This window comes from Rattus norvegicus, chromosome 1 (genome assembly GCF_021556685.1).
Source record: "Rattus norvegicus strain SHRSP/BbbUtx chromosome 1, alternate assembly SHRSP_T2T, whole genome shotgun sequence".
Taxonomy (NCBI): Eukaryota; Metazoa; Chordata; class Mammalia; order Rodentia; family Muridae; genus Rattus; species Rattus norvegicus.
In genome coordinates, this window is record NC_141534.1 from 172,218,882 (window position 1) to 172,240,633 (window position 21,752).

At 39.2% G+C, this 21,752-nt stretch overlaps 2 protein-coding genes across 2 annotated transcripts; one reads left to right on the plus strand and one right to left on the minus strand.

Moving 5' to 3' along the window:
* Positions 1-1,753: 1,753 nt before the first annotated feature.
* On the minus strand, positions 1,754-2,707 carry Or52x1 (olfactory receptor family 52 subfamily X member 1). The gene is given in 1 exon segment (NM_001000188.1): positions 1,754-2,707. A coding segment is annotated over 1 exon segment (954 nt).
* A 17,233-nt stretch (positions 2,708-19,940) lies between these two features.
* Or56b6 (olfactory receptor family 56 subfamily B member 6) lies at positions 19,941-20,906 on the plus strand. The gene is given in 1 exon segment (NM_001001033.1): positions 19,941-20,906. A coding segment is annotated over 1 exon segment (966 nt).
* The last annotated feature ends 846 nt before the right edge of the window (positions 20,907-21,752 follow it).

Sequence of the window (21,752 nt, forward strand, 5' to 3'; positions counted from 1 at the left end):
TCCCTTGGAGATAATCCTTCATCCACCTATAGAATCCACCTGCATAATCTTGAAGTTATTCCTTCTGTCCCTCAGATCTTCATCTCAGTAACATGCTGAAATTCTGAGAAATGTTCAAAATGATATGAAAGAAAATGACATCAGGGAAAAAAAGAAATGAAGAACAGCAGAAAACAAATGCAACAGGAAAGGCATTAGTATTTGTGATCTGATAAGAATGAGGGATTATTTTATTTCAATAAAATACACTGAACATTCACTGTTGTTATATAAAAATTTATTTATTCCTTTATTTATTCCAAAACAATATTATTCTGATATGTCTGATGGAAAATATGCTATTGCTAAAGCAGTTCATTAAAAAGATCTATTTGCTTACTAGCAAACATTTATTATTTCCTAATCAAATACCAGGAACCATGAAAAGAATGTGATCATTGTCTGCTGTGGATGCAGAAAAAACTCATTCATTCAAAAATACATATACATTAGTAAATTATAATAAAGAATGGAAGAAACAAACCAAGATTTCTGGCAGTGGAAAACTAGTGACTTGAAGTGGTTGGAAAACTTCCCCAAAGCAAATACAAATTAATAAAACAAACAAACAACAGTGGGATTAAGAACAGGCATATCTGCTAACTCTGATTGAAGGGAGCACAAACATTTGAGGACTGCCCCCCCAAAAAAGGCACTCCAAATACAGAATACACAACACAAGGGAAATATTATGTACGTATTTCAAGGACATGTAATATTATTAAACATACACCAAATACATTAAAGAGAGTGGCAATGGGAGGAGTGTGCAGAGAAATAAGTGAGAGGATTAGAAATGAAGAGAGAAAATAAATAAATAGGATGAGAGTTAAGAAAAATTACTGTGGACAATATTTTATGCTGTACTCTTTACTTTTCACACTCAAAAATGAGAAAATAAAAAATTATTCTTATTATTATTCTTATTCTCATGGGTTAAAAATCTATAATATTGGAGGAAAAATTGTCTATCCCAAAATTAACCTGAAAGAGTATATAAAATAAAGAAACGAGGTTTCATCTGCAATTCTGGAATCCCGTACTGATTTTCAACCTTCCTAAAGCTGCAACATCACCACCCTCCCATAAAAGGGACATTTGACCCTCAGGGAGCTGCGACCTACAGTCTGAGAACCACTGGTCTGTCTAAAGTGTTTTTTTTTTCTTAACTCAAACTCAAGATATTGCTGTAATTTGATACGTCTCTGAAATCTGAATTTCTCCAGCAGAAAGGATCTATTTGCCAAGTGGGCATGCAACATGATGGGAACTGCCTTATTTTCTCACTAAATGCCAGGTGTGTAACAATTGTTTTCTGTGTGTGACATGGTCTTGCTATGTATCCCTGGTGAGATTTCAATTCTTCATGTAGCCCAGGTTGACTTCAAACTCATGATTCTTCTGCCTCATCTTCCCTCCTGTAGTTGCATGCCCAACTAATATCCTATTTCTTAGCTATATGATGTATCTATATTATCAACAGAAAGTATCAACTCTTAGAAGAAAATGATCCAAGTTATACACTTGTTTAGTGAATAACTGAGATTTCGCACCTTTCTTAATTCCAATATGCAAGCATCAGAGATTCCAGAGGAGATTTCCTCTCCTACACTAACCCAGGATAATTTCTGACTCCTTTAGGCCAATGACATGGTTAGTAGAGCTTCAATTCTATGGAAAAGGGATTCCTGAGGTCCAGTTGACAAAATGACAGTCAAGTGGGTTCAATCTTCTTGGAGCCTATAATTGTTAACAGACACTCTCTGATCTGCTTGGTCTTAATCCCATATACGATGGGGTCCAAAGCAGGGGGGAAAAGCAAGTAGAGATTGGCAAGAATGACCTTGGCAGCAGAGGCTGTGGATGGCCCAAAGCGCTGCATGACCACAGAAAGAAAGCCAGGTCCATAAAAGAAGAGGATGACGCAGACATGGGCTGTGCATGTGCTTCCTGCTTTGCCACGTGCCTCAGGGGAAGGAAAACGCATCACTGTCTTCACAATCTGTCCATAAGAGTATGCAATAAAGGCCACATCCCCCACACCAAGAAAGATTGCCACAGCAAAAGCATAGAGACTATCCACACTTGTGGCCCCGCAAGCCAGCTTCACCACTGACATGTGCTCACAGTAAGTGTAAGCAATTGTGTGCGAAGCACAGAAAGACAGTCGACAGGCCAGGCTCGGAAAGAAGATGGTTAAACCCACACCTCGCAGTGCCACTAGGCCTCCAATCTTGGCAACAACCTCAAGGGTAAGGATGGTTGCATAATGCAATGGGTTGCAGATAGCCACAAAGCGATCCAAGGCCATGGCCACCAGCACCCCTGACTCCATGGCAGAGAATGCATGGATGAGAAACATTTGGGACAGACAAGCATAGGAGCTGATGGCTGTGGCACCAAACCAGAAAATAGCTAGCATCTTGGGCAGCGTGGAGAGGGAGAGGACCAGGTCAACAAAAGAAAGCATTGCAAGAAACAAAAACATGGGCTGATGGAGCCTGTGTTCTTTCCAGATGAGAGAAAGCAGGACGGCATTCCCAGTTAGTGACAGGACAAACATGAAGCAGAAGGGAAGGGATATCCAAACATGAGCAGCAGTCAGTCCTGGGATGCCAGTCAAGAAGAAAGTATGTGGAAGAAGAAGAGAATTATTGGAAAAAGTCATGGTTCCTATCCCACACAAAGAGCAAAGAGCCACTGTAAAGAAAGACAAAGATACAAGATCCAATGAGTGCAGATTATTAAAGTCAGGCTCAACAGTCTCACTGATAACTACACCAGCACCACGTCACTTTTACCTCATAGTTCTAAAGAAAGGCTCAAAAATAATTTTCAATGTATTCTATATTTCTGAACATTTGGTGAGAAGTTCAGCAATCCGATTCAAAGCTTAAATCCACAATTTGTGTGTTCTGGGCTAATTTATGTATCTGTGAATGAATATCAAGTAAGAATTATCAGTTTAAAATTATTCCTGTCAAACTCGTACTCCAAATGCTAGTATATCATTGGCCTTGGTATCATCAAGTCTTTATCTTGACCACATAAACTGCCCAAAATGCTAACACCTGCAAAGTCTTTATTTAGAGCCCCTCACTCTTCTGGATTTTTTTGGCTGCCAAAATTAGACAATAATATGCAATCCCCAGAGACACCAATGCTGATCAGACCCTTCCTTGCATTATTCTAATCCTATTCACTTGCTTTCCGACCCAATATATCAGTGACTGAGTGCCTCACCTGCCATATCCCCCTCTCCTTCAAGGTGGTAGTATGCTGGCATATAGCATTTTGGTAACCTGGAGTAAACAGAAGGTCATGCATACATAGGTAACATAAAAGCCAAAGAATATATCATAGCCACATACTGAAGGGGAGAATGAAGTTATTTGATGTTACCGCAGCAACAGTTTGCAGCATTCTCTGTGTTCACAAGATGCTCCCTAATAAATCTCATCAATGTGGGTTATTAGACACACAGCAATCTAGGAAGAAATAAGTGAACCAGTGGCACACACATCTGCATAAATGAACAAAATCCACAGCCGTCATCCACTGACCCCTGAAACTAGAAGATTGCCTCCTGTCTCTGTGTCACAGTAGCTCTTACAGGGCAAGAACAATCTAGGACCCTTGGACCATGACTAAAAGTGGGTAAATGAGATGAAACAGGACTGAGGAGCAGTGACTGGGGCATTATGAGTCTCTCTGACATCTTCATACCTCAGGTAGCATGACCTTTCAAGTGACAGTTAAGCCTAGTGACACAAAAATATAAAGACTTAATTAGCACTGTCCTCAGGTGATCATCAAACCTTAACCCACCACACATCTGAAACTGTCTAGAATATGAATATCACTTAATGGCATCTCAGTCTTCCTGATGTTACTTGACTGGCAAGATTAACATACATGTATGAAAGCTTTGGTTATAAGGAAAGTGAATCACATATCACATGCTAGGTGTGAAAGGAATAGCCATTGATCTTACAGGCCCAGTGATGACAAAAGTGAGTCTCTGGATAAAAGAAACAAAAGTCATCTCAGAATGTAGTTCAAGAAAGCACAGTTTTAAAGTGGCTAAGGAGTTTGCCTCTCCTCCTAATGGAAGCCATATAATTATTCTCCTTTCCTTCAATCACAGCTGCCAAGGAGGCTGTGTGATTATAAGAGTTGGGAAGGCTAGAACATGGGATTTATAGAGTGGCCTAGAGTCCCAAGATAACGGAATAAATGCATCAGGCATCGAAGAACATCTTTTCTGACAGGTCAGTTGTGCTAAGATTAAGAAAAGCACCTAGGCATTTTCAAACTTCCAAATAGGCCTCCTCGCATGTGAAAGGCTTATATTAAAATCTGCCTTTCAAGGGCATAGTGAAATTGAATGAGGTTTAATATTAAAAATTGTCAAATTTCAAAAATATCACTTTAATTGGACTGTAAATAATAAATGATATCCTGGAAGCACTCTGGCTAAAGGTAAGAAATTTGGGGGATTTCAAGACAGGATTGTAGTAACTGGAGTTACCTATTCAAAAATACTGTACCCACTCCCACCCATCATGCTCCTCTATCCCTTCTCAGTGGCACACTATTCTCCTAATCACCCCCAGGGTGTGATGCTGTGAGGGGAATAGAGGCTGAAGGCAAGAGTGACTGATTACCTGAACGTCTGCTTTAAATTATCTTCTAAACAGTCCACCCTTAAGCCTCTGTCTTCAGAAAATTTAGAAATAATTATACCTGGTAGCCTTGGAACCAGAAAATATAGTTATTTTTCCAGGTACTTCAAGTAAATGTCTGACCCAAAAACTCAAAAGTTGAATCAAGGAGGTAAGGAAAAAAAGGAAAAGGGTTAAAGAACAAGAGAAATCTCAATTCCAGAGTGCCTTCATAAATGTTTTCCTATGACTCGTCTCCTAGACATCAAAAAGGAGCAGGCCTCCAAAAAATCTCCTAATCTAGGACTGAAACGTACTTTGCTGAGGAATTTTCAAATACTCATTTCTTCCTTGTCTGTCCCACAAAACACCACACAGAGGTCTAACTAGGCTTCTAACATGCTATATAGTATTACCTATGTTGTTCTTTTAATTTTTGCTTTACGACAATTAGACCATGCCACTTCACTATAGACTATCAGATCACCCAGACTATAGGACAGTTAAAATATGGATAAAGCCTTTATAAGTATTCCTTCCTACCCTGACACATTACTCACCAAAGAACTGCATTGATTGACCTACAGAAGGGTAAGAGGTTAAGGTATTATTAAGGGCCCAAGAATAGGGTATTTAATAGGATGTTTTTGTGATATTGTCTGTAGGGATCCAAAGTGCATTTTCAACCATCTAGATACCAATTAATATTTCTGCCTTCTCTTCAAGAAAAGTCTAATATCCTTTCTTTTTATTGAGTCCCATGGGAAGAGCCCCAGCAGGGAATATTTTGAACAGCATATTCCAGTGTGCCTTGTGGAAAAGGGCACAAGATCCTACATACAGAAACAAGGAAAGGACTATTGCCATGGTTACTGTGAGTACCAAAACTGGTGATGATCTAGAAAAATCTTGTCCAAGATGCTAAAGAAAGCAGGGCAATGGGGAAGAGTAAGTAGCCTTGGGGGAAGCACAGAACATTACCAAGGAGACCCTCAGAGGGACAGGAAGAACCATGAGAAAAGTAGATCAATGTGTATAGGCAGCTTTTGATGTAAGGGAGAGCTAGGCCAGGGAATGTGCCAATAGTCCTGTATCTAAAGTTGCAATGATGGGTCCAAGACTAAGCCAAGTGCTGTTGGTGTTGTTCCCCATATGTCTTCTAACAACTCAAGCCTATTAATTGAGCTTTCTATACTTTACTCACTTATCAGCCACTAAATCACCCTTAATAAAAATGGCAGATCAACCTACCAGAGATGGGGGTTATCTAGGACCATGGAAGATTTGGATTTTACATTTGAGAGGAAGGAATTGGAGAACTGTATATTCAGCCCTCGGAGGAAAAGATATATGATGGCATGCCTCACTCTTCACAGATTCTTCAAATCCAGGAATTCTCTAACTAGGGAAAATGATTTTTTTTTCTGTGAAGCTTTGCTGGCTAGTTTTATAGTAACATGACACAAGCTAGAGTCATCTGGGGAGAAGGAACCTCAATTGAGAAAATGTCTCCACTAGATTGATATATAAGAAACTCTATGGAGCATTTTTTCAAATTATTGATTGATGTGAGTAGGCCTATCTAGAGTAGGGAGTGCCATTCCTGAGTGGGTGATCTGGGTTGTCAAAGAAAATGAGTTGAGCAAACATTGGAGAAGAATGATGCTTACTGGCTTGTTTTTCATGTTTCTGCCCTGATATCCCTTACTGATGGATTGTGACCTTAGAGTGGTAAGAGAAATGAACTCTTCCTCTCCAAGTTGCTTTTGCTTATGATATCTTACCACAGCAATAGAACCCCTAAGTAAGATGTGCACAACAATTTTTTTTCATTGTGTCTAATTTTTTTTTATTAACTTGAGTATTTCTTATTTACATTTCAAATGTTATTCCCTTTCCCGGTTTCTGGGCCAACATCCCCCTAACCTCTCCCCCTCCCCTTCTTTATGAGTATTCCCCTCCCCATCCTCCCCCCATTACCACCCTCCCCCCAACAATCACGTTCACTGGGGGTTCAGTCTTAGCAGGACCAAGGGCTTCCCCTTCCACTGGTGATCTTACTAGAATATTCATTGCTGCCTATGAGGTCAGAGTCCAGGGTCAGTCCATGTATAGTCTTTGGGTAGTGGCTTAGTCCCTGGAAGCTCTGGTTGCTTGGCATTGTTGTTCATATGGGGTCTTAAGCCCCTTCAAGCTCTTCCAGTCCTTTCTCTGATTCCTTCAACGGGTGTCCTGTTCTCAGTTCAGTGGTTGCTGCTGGTATTTGCTGTATTCTGGCTGTGTCTCTCAGGAGAGATCTATATCCGGTTCCTGTCGGCCTGCACTTCTTTGCTTCATCCATCTTGTCTAATTAGGTGGCTGTATATGTATGGGCCACATGTGGGGCAGGCTCTGAATGGGTGTTCCTTCTGTCTCTGTTTTAATCTTTGCCTCTCTATTCCTTGCCAAGGGTATTCTTGTTCCCCTTTTAAAGATGTGTTCTGTGCATCTAGGGTAATTCAAGCATTTGGGCTAATAGCCACTTATCAGTGAGTGCATACCATGTGTGTTTTTCTGTGATTGGGTTACCTCACTCCGGATAATATTTTCCAGTTCCAACCATTTGCCTATGAATTTCATAAACTCATTGTTTTTTATAGCTGAGTAATATTCCATTGTGTAAATGCACCACATTTTCTATATCCATTCCTCTGTTGAAGGGCATCTGAGTTCTTTCCAGCTTCTGGCTATTATAAATAAGGCTGCTATGAACATAGTGGAGCACGTGTCTTTTTTATATGTTGGGGCATCTTTTGGGTATATGCCCAAGAGAGGTATAGCTGGGTCCTCAGGTAGTGGAATGTCCAATTTTCTGAGGAACCTTCAGACTGATTTCCAGAATGGTTGTACCAGTCTGCAATCCCACCAACAATGGAGGAGTGTTCCTCTTTCTCCACATCCTCGCCAGCATCTGCTGTCACCTGAGTTTTTGATCTTAGCCATTCTCACTGGTGTGAGGTGAAATCTCAGGGTTGTTTTGATTTGCATTTAACTTATGACTAAAGATGTTGAACATTTCTTTAGGTGTTTCTTAGCCATTTGGCATTCCTCAGCTGTGTGCACAACAATTTTTTGAGAGGTCTCATTATAACATTGACTGACCTGGAACCTGCTATGTAGATCAGGCTGGCCTTGAACTCCTAGCTATCTGCCTGCCTCTGCTTCCATAGTGCTGAGATTAAAGCCAGGTACTACTATGCCACAGGATGCATATAAATTTAGTTAGGATTCAGACATATTTTTGTCTCTTCAAAATGATAATACCTTGGCCCCTTCCCCTAGACTCCATATCCCTGCTCACAACTTCAGTGGGAGTCTTATGCTTTACCAGAAACCACACTGGCACTAGGAACCCCAAGTAAGGCATTACCCACACCTGATAACACTCCTCAAAGCCAGCTGAACCGTTTCCAAACAGCACCCCCTCTCCTAGGCTCAATATCCCTCCTGGCCCACAACTCCAGCAGGAGACTTCTGCTTTCCTGGAGTCCACAAGGGTATTATAAATCCTAGATGCCTGGAGGCCAGCATAAACACACAATCAACAACAGCCTAGTCACTATAGTACCATCAGAGCCCAACTCTCCTACTACAGGAAGCCCTGGATTTTACAAGAAAATGACCCGAAATTGAATCTTTTGAAGATGATAGATACTCTTAAAGAGGAAGCTGATAAATCCTTTAAATATATATACACAATTGATCTGGAGAGATGGCTCAGTAGTTAAGGGTATGCACTGACTGCTCTTCCAGAGGTCCTGAGTTCAATTCCCAGCAACCACATGGTGGCTCACGACCATCTGTAATGAGACCTGATGCCCTTTTCAGGTGTGTCTGAAGATAGCAACAATGTACTCACAGACATAAAATAAATAAATCTTTAAAAAAGAAAAAAGAAATATACAATCAAACATGTAAAGAAGATGAAGAAAACTGTTCAACACCAGAAAATGAAAATAAAAAAATAAATAAATAAACTACAAACTGAGGGAATCCAGAAGATGGAAATTGTAGGTAAGCGAACAAGGAGTAGGCACAAGCATCACCAGCAGAAAGTGGGAAGAGAGAATCTCAGGAGTAGAAAATACAATTGAAATTGGTGGATCAGTCAAAGAAAATGTCAAACACAAAAAGTTTCTGACACAAAACATCCAGGGTATCTGGAGCATGATGAAAAGAACAAATCTAAAAATAATGGGAGAAGATTCTCAGCTCAAAGACCATAAAAGAGAAATTACTGGAGGTCGGGAGATAACCCTTAATCTACTTTTCTAATGGCTGGACTGGCCACTTCCCTGCTATATAACCCAAAGACTTGCTGTTTGAATCTTCATGGGTTATTTCTACTCCAGCAGCCTGCTGTCCTGGGCTGGGTTGGGGGCTGGGAATTTTACTCAGGCCCATGCTGCTGGTCCATTATAACTAATGTAGACCTCCTGCTCTTCCAGTCTTCTCTACCTCCACACTCCTCCCCTTTACCACTTTCTTCTCCTCCTGGTCCCTACCTGCAATCCCCAGCCAGGTAACTGAACCTGCCTAATTCTATTCCTTCCAGTAATTGGCTGTAGACATTCTTATTTAACCAATAGTTTTAAATTGGGAAGCAAAGTTTGCACAACAAAAGCTGGTATGCATGGGAATTAGCTCTTCTTGGAACAGCCAGATCTTGAGGTACAGAATTTAGCATTTAAATATATAGCAGTTCCAGATTGTCCCCCAACAGATATTTACTTGTTCAACTATATTCATAGCAGCTTTATTCAAAATAGCCAGAAACTGGAAACAACCTAGATGTCCTTCAACCAAAGAATATTAAAAAAAAAATGTGGTTCACGAGAGAGTGTTGTGCAACTGCTAAAAATAATGGCATCGTGATATTTACAGGCAAATGAATAGAACTAGAAAAATGTCAGGAATGAGGTAATCTAAGCCGAGAAAGACAAACATGATATGTACTCACATATAAGTGGATATTAGCCATAAAGTACAGGATAACCATTCTATAATCCACAGACCCAGAGAAGCTAAAAAGCAAGGAGGACTCAAGGGGAAGCACATGAATCTCTCACTGAAGGGGGAAATAGATGAGAAATCATGGGTGGATGAGGAATGGGGGAAGGCATGGGACAGGGTATGGTAACAGGAGGAATCAGGTTTAGGGGCGGATGGAATAAGAGAGAAATGGCAGAGACTGGGTGAGAAGGGAATCTCTGAGATGAACTAAAAACCTAGTGCAATGAAAACTCCCCAGAATCTATTTGTGTGACAATCACTGAGATGATGCAAGTAAATAAATTTTCAATAAAATGGTATTAAACTGTGAGGAAAGATTAAAGATAATAATAGAAAAGGGTAAAAGATGGTTCAGAGTATGGGCTGCATGATTCAAGCTCTCGAAACTTTCAGATAAAGTTGGGTATTCTACAAAACATCAAGAGATCAGAATAGGGATAACTTAAACACAATCAAGAGGTTTTTTACTTGGATTAATGAACGATGTTGGGGTTTTTTGTTTGTTTTTGTTTTTGTTTTTAAGTCTGAGTTCCTCTTAAGATTGTGGGAGAGTGATAAGTGTATAGTAGCCAAAAAGCTCAAATTACCCAAGATGCAATCCACAGACCACAGGAAGCTCAAGAAGAAGCATGACCAAAATGCAGATACTCCCACTCCTTCTTAAAAGGGGGAAATATTCATAGGAGGGAATATGGAAGCAAAGTTTAGAGCAGCGACTCAAGAAATGGCCATTCAGAGCCTGACACACATGTGGTCCACATATATACAGCAACCAAAAACTAGATAAGATTGATGATGCTAAAAAATGCATACGGAAAGGGACAGGATATAGATCTCTGCTGAGAGACACATCCAGAGCATGTGCAATATAGAGGTCAATGCTAGCAGCAAACTACCGAACTGAGAATAGGACCCCCTATTAATTAGAGGAAGTATTGAAAGAGTTGAAGGAGTTCGCAATCCTGTGAAAACAACAATGCAAACTAACCAAAGCTTCCAGGGATTAAACCACTACCGAAAGACTCTACATGGACTGACCCAGGGCTCCAACTGCATATGTATCAGAGAATATCAACAGTGGAAGGGAAAGCCCTTGGTTTGGCCAAGGTTGGACCTCCAGTACAGGGGAATATGGGGGAGGGCAATAAGGGTGATGTGTAGGGGGAATACCCATATGAGGGATGGGGCGGAGAAGGAATGGGGCTTATGGAGAGGAAACCGGGAAGGGGAATAACCTTTGAAATGTAAGTAAAGAAATATATAATAAAAAATTTAGAAAAAGAAAAAAAAAAAAAAAGATTGTGGGAGAGCCTGCATACATGCTGTGGTTGTTTAGCTTGGGTTTTTTGTGGGACCCCAAAGAGTGGAAAAGGGAGTGTCTTTCATTCTTTTGTCTGTTCTTGGAACTCCTTTCCTCCTACTAGGTTACCCTGTCCAAGTTTGATAGAAAGGTTCGTACCTAGTTTTAATGCATCTTGTTATGCCATGTTTGGTAGATATCACTGGGAGGCCTGCTCCTTTCTGATGGGAAAATGGGAGATAGAGGAGCAATGGGAGATAGCTGAGGGAGCTGGAGGTATGGAAAGAGGTGACCGTGGTTAGATGTATCTAAGAGAGAAGAATAAATTTTAAAAAAAAATTGTGGGTCAGAATATAGAAATTTTAAACTGGATCACATAGAAGGAGTGTATCAAAGCAGAACACAGCCCTACTGTAGGCAAGGGAGAATGCCAAGTAAGGACGGGTGACCCCAGCTTGGATAGAGAAACACCTTAGAGATACATTGTCTAATTATTCCGTAGGGATCAGACAAGGCTTCCTAAATGAGACAACATTAGAGAAGGTGCCAGGATGACTCAGTAGCATTAAGGGGACACCAAAACTCAGAAAGTAGGGAATTTTTGTTTTAATTATTTATTTTTGTATTGTGTGTATAGATGTTTTCATTCTATGTATATCTGCATACTGCATGTGTGCCTGGCATCTGAGGAAGCCAGAATTGGTGTAAGGATCCTTTGAAACTAGAGTTACAGATGGTTGTGAGCTACTATGTGGGTGCTGAGATTAAACCCATGTCCTCTAGAAGAGCAGCTGGTGCTCTTAATGACTGAACCATCTCTCCAGCCCAAAAGTAGAGGGATCCATTCATTTTCTGGAACAGCAGCAGGGGCAAATACTGTTCTAAAGGAAGGCTAGTTTCAGTCTACAAGAGGTCTTAAGTTTTCCACAAAGAGTATTTCACAGTAAATATGGAGTAAAGAAAGACATTGAAACAGACATGAAAGTGATCTAGTAGGGCAATCTCGTTCATACACACAACAGTGCTGTCAGAGGCTTCCTTCAGAGTATTCTGGGCATAAAAGGAAGTAATATAAATTTTAAGTTGAACTGAATATATGTATTCATTTTATATCCTTAACTTCTATCCCTTTTTTCCCCAAATTCCATCCTTAAAAATCCCTCCCCTCCTCAAAGAAGAGGAAGCGCCCTATCACCCCAGAAGGACTAAATGCATCCTTTAAGGCCCAATTAGGTAGTCCAGTTAGAGGAAGGGGATCCATTGGTAGGCAACGGAGTCAGAGACAGCCTCATGGAACCCGCATGAAAACCAAGCTGCTCATCTGCTACAAATAGGGGAGCCTTGGTCCAGCCCCTGCATGCTCTTTGGTTGTGGCTCAGTCTCTATAAGGCCTTATGAACCCAGGGTTGACTCTGTATGTCTTCTTGTGGTGTCCTTGACCTCCACAGCTGGCTTGATTCTATCTCTGACTGTTCCACAAGACTCCTAGAGCTCCACCTAATGTTTGGCTGTGGGTCTCTGTATCCGTTTCCATCTGCTGCTAAATAAAGCCACTCAGGAAACATTTAGACTAGGCTCTTGTCTGTAAGCATAGCAGAATATCATTAATAGTGTCAGGGATTGGCTATCTTACATGGGATGTATTTCAAATTAGACAAGTCATTGGATGGTTGTTCCCTCAACCTTTGTCCCCTCTTTATCCCTATGTATCTTATAGGCAGGACAAATTTGGGGTTGAAGGTATTGTAGATGGGTTGTTGTTTCCCTCCCTCCACTGGAAGTCCCACCTGGCTATAGGAAGTGGCCATTTCAGTCTCTATATTATCCTCTGGTAGGAATCTCACTAGGGACTTCCCAGAACATGTCAGTCCTAGGTCTCCAGCTACTCCCAGAAGTGCCCCCCGCCCATTGACTGTCATTCTCACTTCTAGCCCTCTCCAACACCCCCTCTCCCTACACCATTTCCCCATCCTGATTCCCCACCAAAACCCCTCTCCCATCTAGTTCCCTCCATCCATCCAACACCAATGACTATTTGGTAAAACGAAAGAATGTATATTAGATTCAGGAAAAGGGATAAAAATCCAGAGCAATAGGACAAAAAATAGTAGCAAGATTGATCAAGGATTTACAGGCAAAGTGTGTCAAATGATAGAAAAGGAAGTGATCATGGTTCTATTGAAGCCTATAGAAAATCAGAGTTAGTGGTGAGGAGAGACAGTTCTGTGGCCACAAGTGCCTGCCAACACTTACAAACAAGTTTGAGGAACTGAGTTCCAATCCCTAGAGCCCACACTGAAAGTTGAACGTGTAGCATGAGTACCTGTAACTTCCAGACTTTTACATGAAGATGCGAGATAGAGAGAGGAGTATTCCCTGGAAGCTCGTAACCCAGCTCGACTAGCCTATTTGGCATGGAAAAGAAAAGAACAAGTACACCCTGTCTCAGACAAGGAGAAAGGGGAGGATCAACACCTAAGGCTGTCCTCTGGCTCCATAGGCTCACTATGCACATACCCACATCCACAGGCAAGAATGTACATGTATGCACACAGATATACACACAAACTTATGTATACAAACACGATCTTAAATATAAAAGAGAACATAATGCTGCATTTTCCGAGTGTACCACTCATAGATAAACAACCAAAAGAAAGGAAGCATGTACATCTGTTTGTGGTGGCACTATTCAAAGCAGTCAAGATATGGAATTAGCTTGTGACCACATTAAGAAATGAATGGACAAATAAAATGTGATTTTTTTTTACACAATGGAGTGTTATTGAGGCATCTGCCTCATAGAATGAAATTATATCATCTGCAAGAAAGTGGATGTCTGGACATTATTATATTAAGCAAAATAAGCTAAATTCAGAACAATGAATGTTGTATCTTCTCGTTTCTGGACACTAGATCTAAACATGAAAATACCTGGAAGGACAACAGGACCATTGAGGCAAGAGGACAAGAGGTATATCAAGTGCTGAGTATAGTATAGGTGAAATGCATTATATACATCAATGAAAATGTCATAATGAAACACATTATTTTTTATAATTAACATTAATTAACTTTAAATGCATTTAATAAATAACATGAAAGAGAAGAAAATGAGAGTTTAAAGGGCAACATTTCTCAAACCATGCTATGAAGCTACTAAAAATCTAACAATAATATAACGATTGAAAAATAAGAAAGTCTAGATCAATATCCTTCACACAACAGACATAAAATTCTCAACAAATTAGTTAGTTAAGTAAAATTCAGCAATAAGTGGAAAGAACAGTATATAAAGAGCACATAAGGAGATTTACTAACAAAAATTCAAGATAATTTGACATTCAAAATACCTCAAGATAATTCAGCATATTAAGAAAATACATGAGAAAAAATCATAGTCTTATTCTATAGACACAGACAAAAACTGCAAACTCAGCACACAGGAAGCAGCAGGGAACTTCACACACATAAAGATGAGCCTGTATATTACAAACGCTGCTAATGTGGTACATGAAAGTGAAAGCTGAACACTTTCCCCTAAATTTGGGGTTTCCATTGTTTGACATTGTCAGCACTTCTACTGACCACTGTACTAGAGGCTCTAATAATGTCAATAAGACAGCAAGAGTGAAGATTGAAAAGGCAGAAGTAAGAAGCTGTCATATGCTGACATTGTGGTCATACAAAAGCCTGAGAGAACAGAACACTGTAAAAAATTATCTTCAATCTACAGGGTTTTTACAAACTTCTTCTGTATCTGATATGTGCATATGAGCCTTCTTAATAGCACACAAGATATAATCTTTTTATAAAAGTAATTTTTCTCAATACAGTTTTAATTTTTTGCCAGTATACCAGGAAGGTGGGGAAAATATTCTTATGAATATGAATGTAGAAAAATAAATATTTTTCCTCTAAATTCCCTTCATGCCTTCTACTGACAAACTTTACCTTGGGGAAAACTGAAAGGACAGTACAATTTAAAGGGCCTACAGGTGTTTTATAAAAAAAGGCAAATCCGTACATATGTACACAAGATGCAATGAGCTTATTAAAAATAGAATTCACAGTTACGACATCAATGTTAAACAAGCCATTATGATTATGTAATTGCAACATTTAAATTTGTGTTCTTTCCATTAAATTTCACTATTTGACATTGAATCACCAACAGATACAGAAAAGACTATTATGGGCATACGGCATATAGTCCACTTGCCTCCATTGAATCAATACATTCTCTTTCTGTTTGGTAACTGGAATACATCACTCCAGAAAACAGCTAAATACTTTTTCATTGATTCTGCAGTAATAAAATAAACCCTTTGGTATAAGAACTTTGAAATAGTGGATCTAAATTTGAAAGTTTCAGGGCTGGAGATTTAGCTCAGTAATAGAACACTCCTGAAACACACACACACACACACACACACACACACACACACACACACATTTTTATTATGGACCTTTGTTGATATTTGAGTATTTTTCACTGTCATAAGTTGAAATCCAGAATAAGTACCTATCCCAACCAGTAAAATATCAGTACCTGCCAGGCTACCACATAACCTACTAGCTGGCACCACAGTAATTCGGACAGAAGCCTACAGGAGCCTTACATCTTTCATTGTAACAGCTCATCATCTCATCAACTTTGAATTTGAGAAGCAGCCAAGAATTACATCTATATTCCTATACTTATTATTATCAAGCATTACTAGACCAGCTTTCTGACTATTCATCTAAGAAACCTAAGAAGACTCCTCTAGGAAGTAGGCTAGAGCATTAACTTGTTGATTCTGGTCCACCTCTGAATTTAGAAATGCTTGTTCTGATGAGCATCAACAAGACTCTCCCTCTCCAAGGTCATAAACATTTTATAATAGAGTCTGACTTGATTGGGCTTCATTTTTATTGTTCTGTCATTTAAAGTTCATTTCAGGCAAAATCAACAATTCCATCCCATTACGTTGTCATCATTTAACTCCATCAATATTATAAAGAAATTGAGTACATTTATAAAGCTACTGTTTGTGGCACATGAAACTGTGGCCTGCCTACGTGTCTGTGCAACACTTGGGTATGTGTCTAGTGCTTGTGGAGGGCCTCAGATCCCCTGGAACTGGGGTTACTGATGCTGGTGGGCCACCATGTGGGTGTTGTGGTAAAATTAAAAAAGCAGCAGAAGTGGTTCCCACGAGTTCCCACTCCATGCTCTAGCTGTTTCTCTGTCAGCCATTTTCACATGCTGTCCCCTTGGTGGGTTGTTACCATGCGTGAGACTCACCATGTATTCCGTAGCCTTGCACGACCTCCTGTCATGGACTCTGCTCACACTCCGAACAACACGGTGAAGTCATGAATCAACAAACTTTAACCCAACAACCAGATTTATATATTAATTACTCAATGTACAATACATCCACACAATTAACTTACAACCAAATGATAAAAGGATGTAAACCACCCACCTAGATACGATCTAATTTATCTAGACATACAAAATTCTGTACACATCCATCCCTTAAGAATAGTCATAACAACCTGTAAATGTGAAGAGAGAAATCTTAGCATCTGCCTCCTTGTTCTCTCTGCTGCTCCCCTCCTTGATTCAGTCTCCTCTCCTCTCTAAAACTGCCCCCCACACACCCTCCTTCCTTCTCATCCAATAATAGGCCTTGTTCTATTCTCTACCTGCCTTTACCTGCATAATGACATCAACCTTCATGTGAGCATTGGGAATTGAACCCAAGTCCTCCAGAAGAGCAATCAGTGCTCTTAAACACTGAGCCATCTGTCCAGCATGTCATTACCAACCACCATAGAGTAAATTCATTTCTTTTCAATATAGATTGGTTGGTGAAGATTATCACAAAAAAACAGCCTTTACCAAGACAGATTAGTGCTTCTGTCAAAGAAAATGATCTCGTTTGTTTTTTATTCTAAATTAACATTCAAAACTTGTCATAAAAGAGGGAATATAGTTATCAGCATTTTGAATTCCTTAGCAAGTACAACACTTGGCTTAAGACAAAAGAAATGACTGCAATTTTTAAAAGTCTGCAGAGCCCAAATAAAAGGAACTAAAACAGACTGTAGCCTTTAGAAGAGATATTGACTAAAAATATTGATCATACCATTCAAAACCTTCCTATAATTAGAGGGTGATTGCTAAGACTGGAGTGAATTAACGTCTGAAGAACCTAGAGTGTTAGTCTGTTAGACTGCTCTTGGGACCAGGGTTACTTGCCATAAAGCTCTTGAGTCATATCCCCAAGGCAGCATGTGAAGTATTGGGCTCTTGAGAATAGAGTAAGGAGTTCCCAAGAATCATCATCCCAGAAGCAGGCAACTAGGGGAGTTATTTAAACCTCCAGACTCCAGATGTGAGGAATAAGAGAAGTGTTTGAGATGGTAGGATGAACACAGGTCACTGTAGCATGAAAAGCAGAAATTGCTGCAGGGCTCTGTAACAGGGAGTCTCTCCACACCTTCCTGACGGGTAAGTAACCCAGGGAATGGCCTTCAAGTTCAGAGGTGAAAGGACAGAGACCCTGTCTTATAATAGTCCTGATCTCTGAGAGGTGAGGCAACAGAGTCCCCAGCCTTTAGTGCAATCCTGTCTCTGACTACAGACATCATCTCTAGCTTCCACAACTGGTTTTCTTTTCCTTTCTTTTTAAGATTTATCATCATCAATACTTCCTATCACTGACCTCCTCACTTAGGTAGAGACTGAGATTTGTGATCAAAAAGCAAGAGAGAAATAAGGCTGAAGTCTAGACTGATCAGTGAGAGACCATAGGACTTATAATAATACTCCTTATCCACTTTCCCCAGTAACATTAAACTCTAAAGATTATTTCACAATGTTTGAAAAAAGATATAAACGATCAAAGGCAAAAATATAAAATATATTGTATTTAATGTAAGTCCTATCTTAATTCCCATTAACATAAATTAAAAATGTGATTTACATAGTCTCATAATAACATTGTTTTACACTGATATTCTATTTATGAATTTCAAACCATTTCAGTGACACAGGAAACAAAATAAGGGACATAAATATTTAGAAAGAGAAAAATGCTGTGTTTATGTAACCTTTTGTTCTATCTATAAAAGAAATGTTTTAGAAGCACTACCAATGAGAAATTGTAGATATTACTGATACTTTACTAAAAGGGATGATATAGAAGATAAAAAAAACTGCAATGTGTAAAATAAGAAATATAAGGTACTTTTGGGCAGCAGTGATTGTTTACTTGATACAAGATTTTTAAAAAATCATAGAGTTTTAAAGGGAGCACAAACTCAGTAGGGCATAATGGCACAATCCTGTAGTCCCAGCACTTAGGATGTGGAGGAGGAAGGATCAGGAGTTTCAAGTCATCTTTGGATGAAGACTAATTTTGAAGCCAGTTTGGGTTATATGAGAATCTATCTCAATAAAGCTTACAAAATAGTAACATCACAAGCTTATTAAAGTTAATGTACACAAAAAGAAATAACAAAAATAGCAATGTAAAGATTCATTCAACAGATGATCATATGCCAGAAAAAAGTATATTTTTAAAAATATAGATAAATAATATTTGTTTTTAAAAGATCTCAAAATGTTAATGATTAGAAGAACATCCTGAAGATTTACTTTTTATTACTTGCGTATAAGTGTAAGGGTGTATGTGCTCATATATGTGGGGGTGCTCTCAGAGGCCAGAAAAAGGTGCCAAGTCCACTGGAGCAGGAATTTCAGGTCTTTATGAGTGAAGCTGAGAACTCAATTCCAGTCCTGAAGAGCAGAAACCACTCTTGCACACAGAGATGTCAATTGAACCACACAGTACAAATTTTCGAATGACAATTTTTTTAAAAATGTAAAGAGAGGAAGATATAATCCATATTTATGAAGGCAAAGACTTGGTACAAATATACCTCCTTTTTTTCAAAATTTCATCCATATGCTACCTCAAATTAAGGGTGCTATTTTATAAATCAACACAGAAACTCTGAATTTAGAAAGTTATTGCATGCATAGGAATTAAAATCGAAGAGAACACTGAAAGGAATGAAATTTGGTGTCTATTAAACTTACTAATCTTTATACAAAAATAATCAGTAATAGAAACAGTGGATTCCCAGAATAGAATTGTGCTGTGTGTGAGGGTGCCCATGTGCAAACACATGTGTACCTACATGTGTCTCCACTATATGAAAAAAGAGGCATTCAAATCATTCGATGAGAGACACAGAACCTATGTTTGATTATTCAAAATAAACATGTTTACATGTCTGTCATTAATACCAAAATCAATTCTATGTGAATAAACCAAACAATTCCATGTGATAAAACAAAAAGTCAATCATTAAGAATTAATATTAATTCAGAAATGTATATAGGTAAAAAGAATTTTTGAGGGAAAATAATATTATATAACTGTTACTTGTTTACATAATGAAATGTAAATAATTTACATTTATGTAAATAGTAAATAAGGTGTAATATGTAAATGTAAATAGTGTATAAGGTGGATATTTTATATCATGTAAACCACCAAACAGAAATTGGGAAAAAGTAATGATAACAATCAATGTTTGGGTTCTTTTGTTCCTCTGTCAAATTTTTCTAGAGATTTTTAGGATTTTGGTTTGGTTCGGTTGGTTGGTTTGCTTTGGTTTTAACTTAATCACTCTAAATCCTGCACACTGTCCCCTTCTGGTCACCCTTCCCACAATTTAAGGTCTTACTGCGAATTCAGTATGTTCAAAAGATCAGAACATTGTAGGTTAGACCTATTCCTCTGCCTTAAACCTAGATAACAATAGTAATTTTCTATTTCACTCAATCTACAGCAGATTCTGAGAAGAAGACACTCCATGAAATGGGTACTGCCTTGCATGAAACCAACAACTCAGAGGTCCACGTGACCGAGTTCTTTCTGCTGGGATTCCCAGGCATTCATGACTTCCAGCACTGGATCTCCTTGCCTATTGCTCTGCTTTACTTTGTAGCTCTTGGTGCCAATATCCTTATCTTGATCACCATCTACTGTGAGCCGAGCCTGCATCAGCCAATGTACCAGTTTCTTGGTATCTTGGCTGCAGTAGACATTGGCTTGGCTACCACCAGCACCCCCAAGATCCTGGCCATATTGTGGTTTGATGCCAAGACCATCAGCCTCCCTGAGTGTTTTGCTCAGATCTATGCAATCCATACTTTTATGGGCATGGAGTCAGGCATCTTCCTATGCATGGCAATAGATAGATACGTAGCCATTTGTTATCCCCTCAGGTATCCTTCCATAGTCACTGAAGCTTTTGTAATCAAAGCCACACTGACCATGCTGCTAAGGAACAGCCTGTTATCCATGCCAGTCCCTGTACTAGCTGCCCAGAGACAGTACTGCTCCAGAAATGAAATAGATCACTGCCTTTGCTCTAACTTGGGGGTTATTAGTCTGGCCTGTGATGATATCACTGTTAACAGGGACTACCAGTTGACTTTGGCCTGGTTTATACTTGGAATTGACATGATTCTGGTCTGTGTTTCTTATGCTTTGATTATTCGCTCAGTACTGAGGCTGAACTCCACTGAGGCAATATCTAAGGCCCTCAGTACCTGCAGCTCCCACCTCATCCTCATTTTGTTTTACTACACAGCTATTGTTATATTATCTGTCACTCACCTAGCAGGAAGAAGGGTTCCCCTCATCCCTGTTCTCCTCAATGTGTTACATATTGTCATCCCTCCATCCCTTAACCCCATGGTATATGCCCTTAGGACACAGGAGCTGAAGGTGGGCTTCCAGAAGGTATTTGTCTTGGGTGATTATGTATCCAGAAAATAAACTGACTATATGTTTAAGAACACTCAATGCAGTATTGCATGACAAAGAAAGTATAGGCTTTAACACCAAAATACATTTTTGCCAGTTTCCAAGCTCATCCACTTTGATTTTACATTCAATATGCAAAGTGTTGCTGGATTCTTTTCATTAATGCACCTTCTCACCTCCTGTAATATACTATCATGCAATTACTGCACACTGTGAGTTCTATAGGCAAGGAAAATGAATTGGGAAACTGCCAAGGTTGACGAGGAAGTTCAAACCTGAGATTTGGACTCAGATATTATCCAGTCTCTGCTCTTAACTCTTCTGTCCCACTCACTTCATTATTTATCTTCAAAAGTAAGTTAAGAAAAATAAGGTAAGATTGTATATACTCATTTTTAGTAAAATCCCATACTGAGCATGGAAGTAGAGGTAAATGGGAGCAATGGAATAATCAGTTCTATCAACATCAAGAGAAGGAAGGTGGGAGATAGATGACTCAGTAGTTTAAAGCACTTGTTGCTCTTGTGAAGGACCAGGATTTGATTTCCAGAACCCACATAGTGGTTGCACATCTATGTTTAATTCCAGCCCCAGGTGATCTGATGTTTTCTTCTGACATCCTCAGGCATGTATTTAGTACCCAGATAAACATACAGGCAAGATGCTCATATGCATAATATAATAAAGTATAATAATATAAAGTAAGTATATTTTGGAAAAAATAGGAGAAAGATGTTCATGATTACAACTTAACTAAGGAATAGAAAATGGTCAACTCCAATTGTTCAAGAGTATGAATATTCAGATCACATGACTAAGGTACAATTATAGGCTCTGGTAGTTTGAGGAAAGCATTTG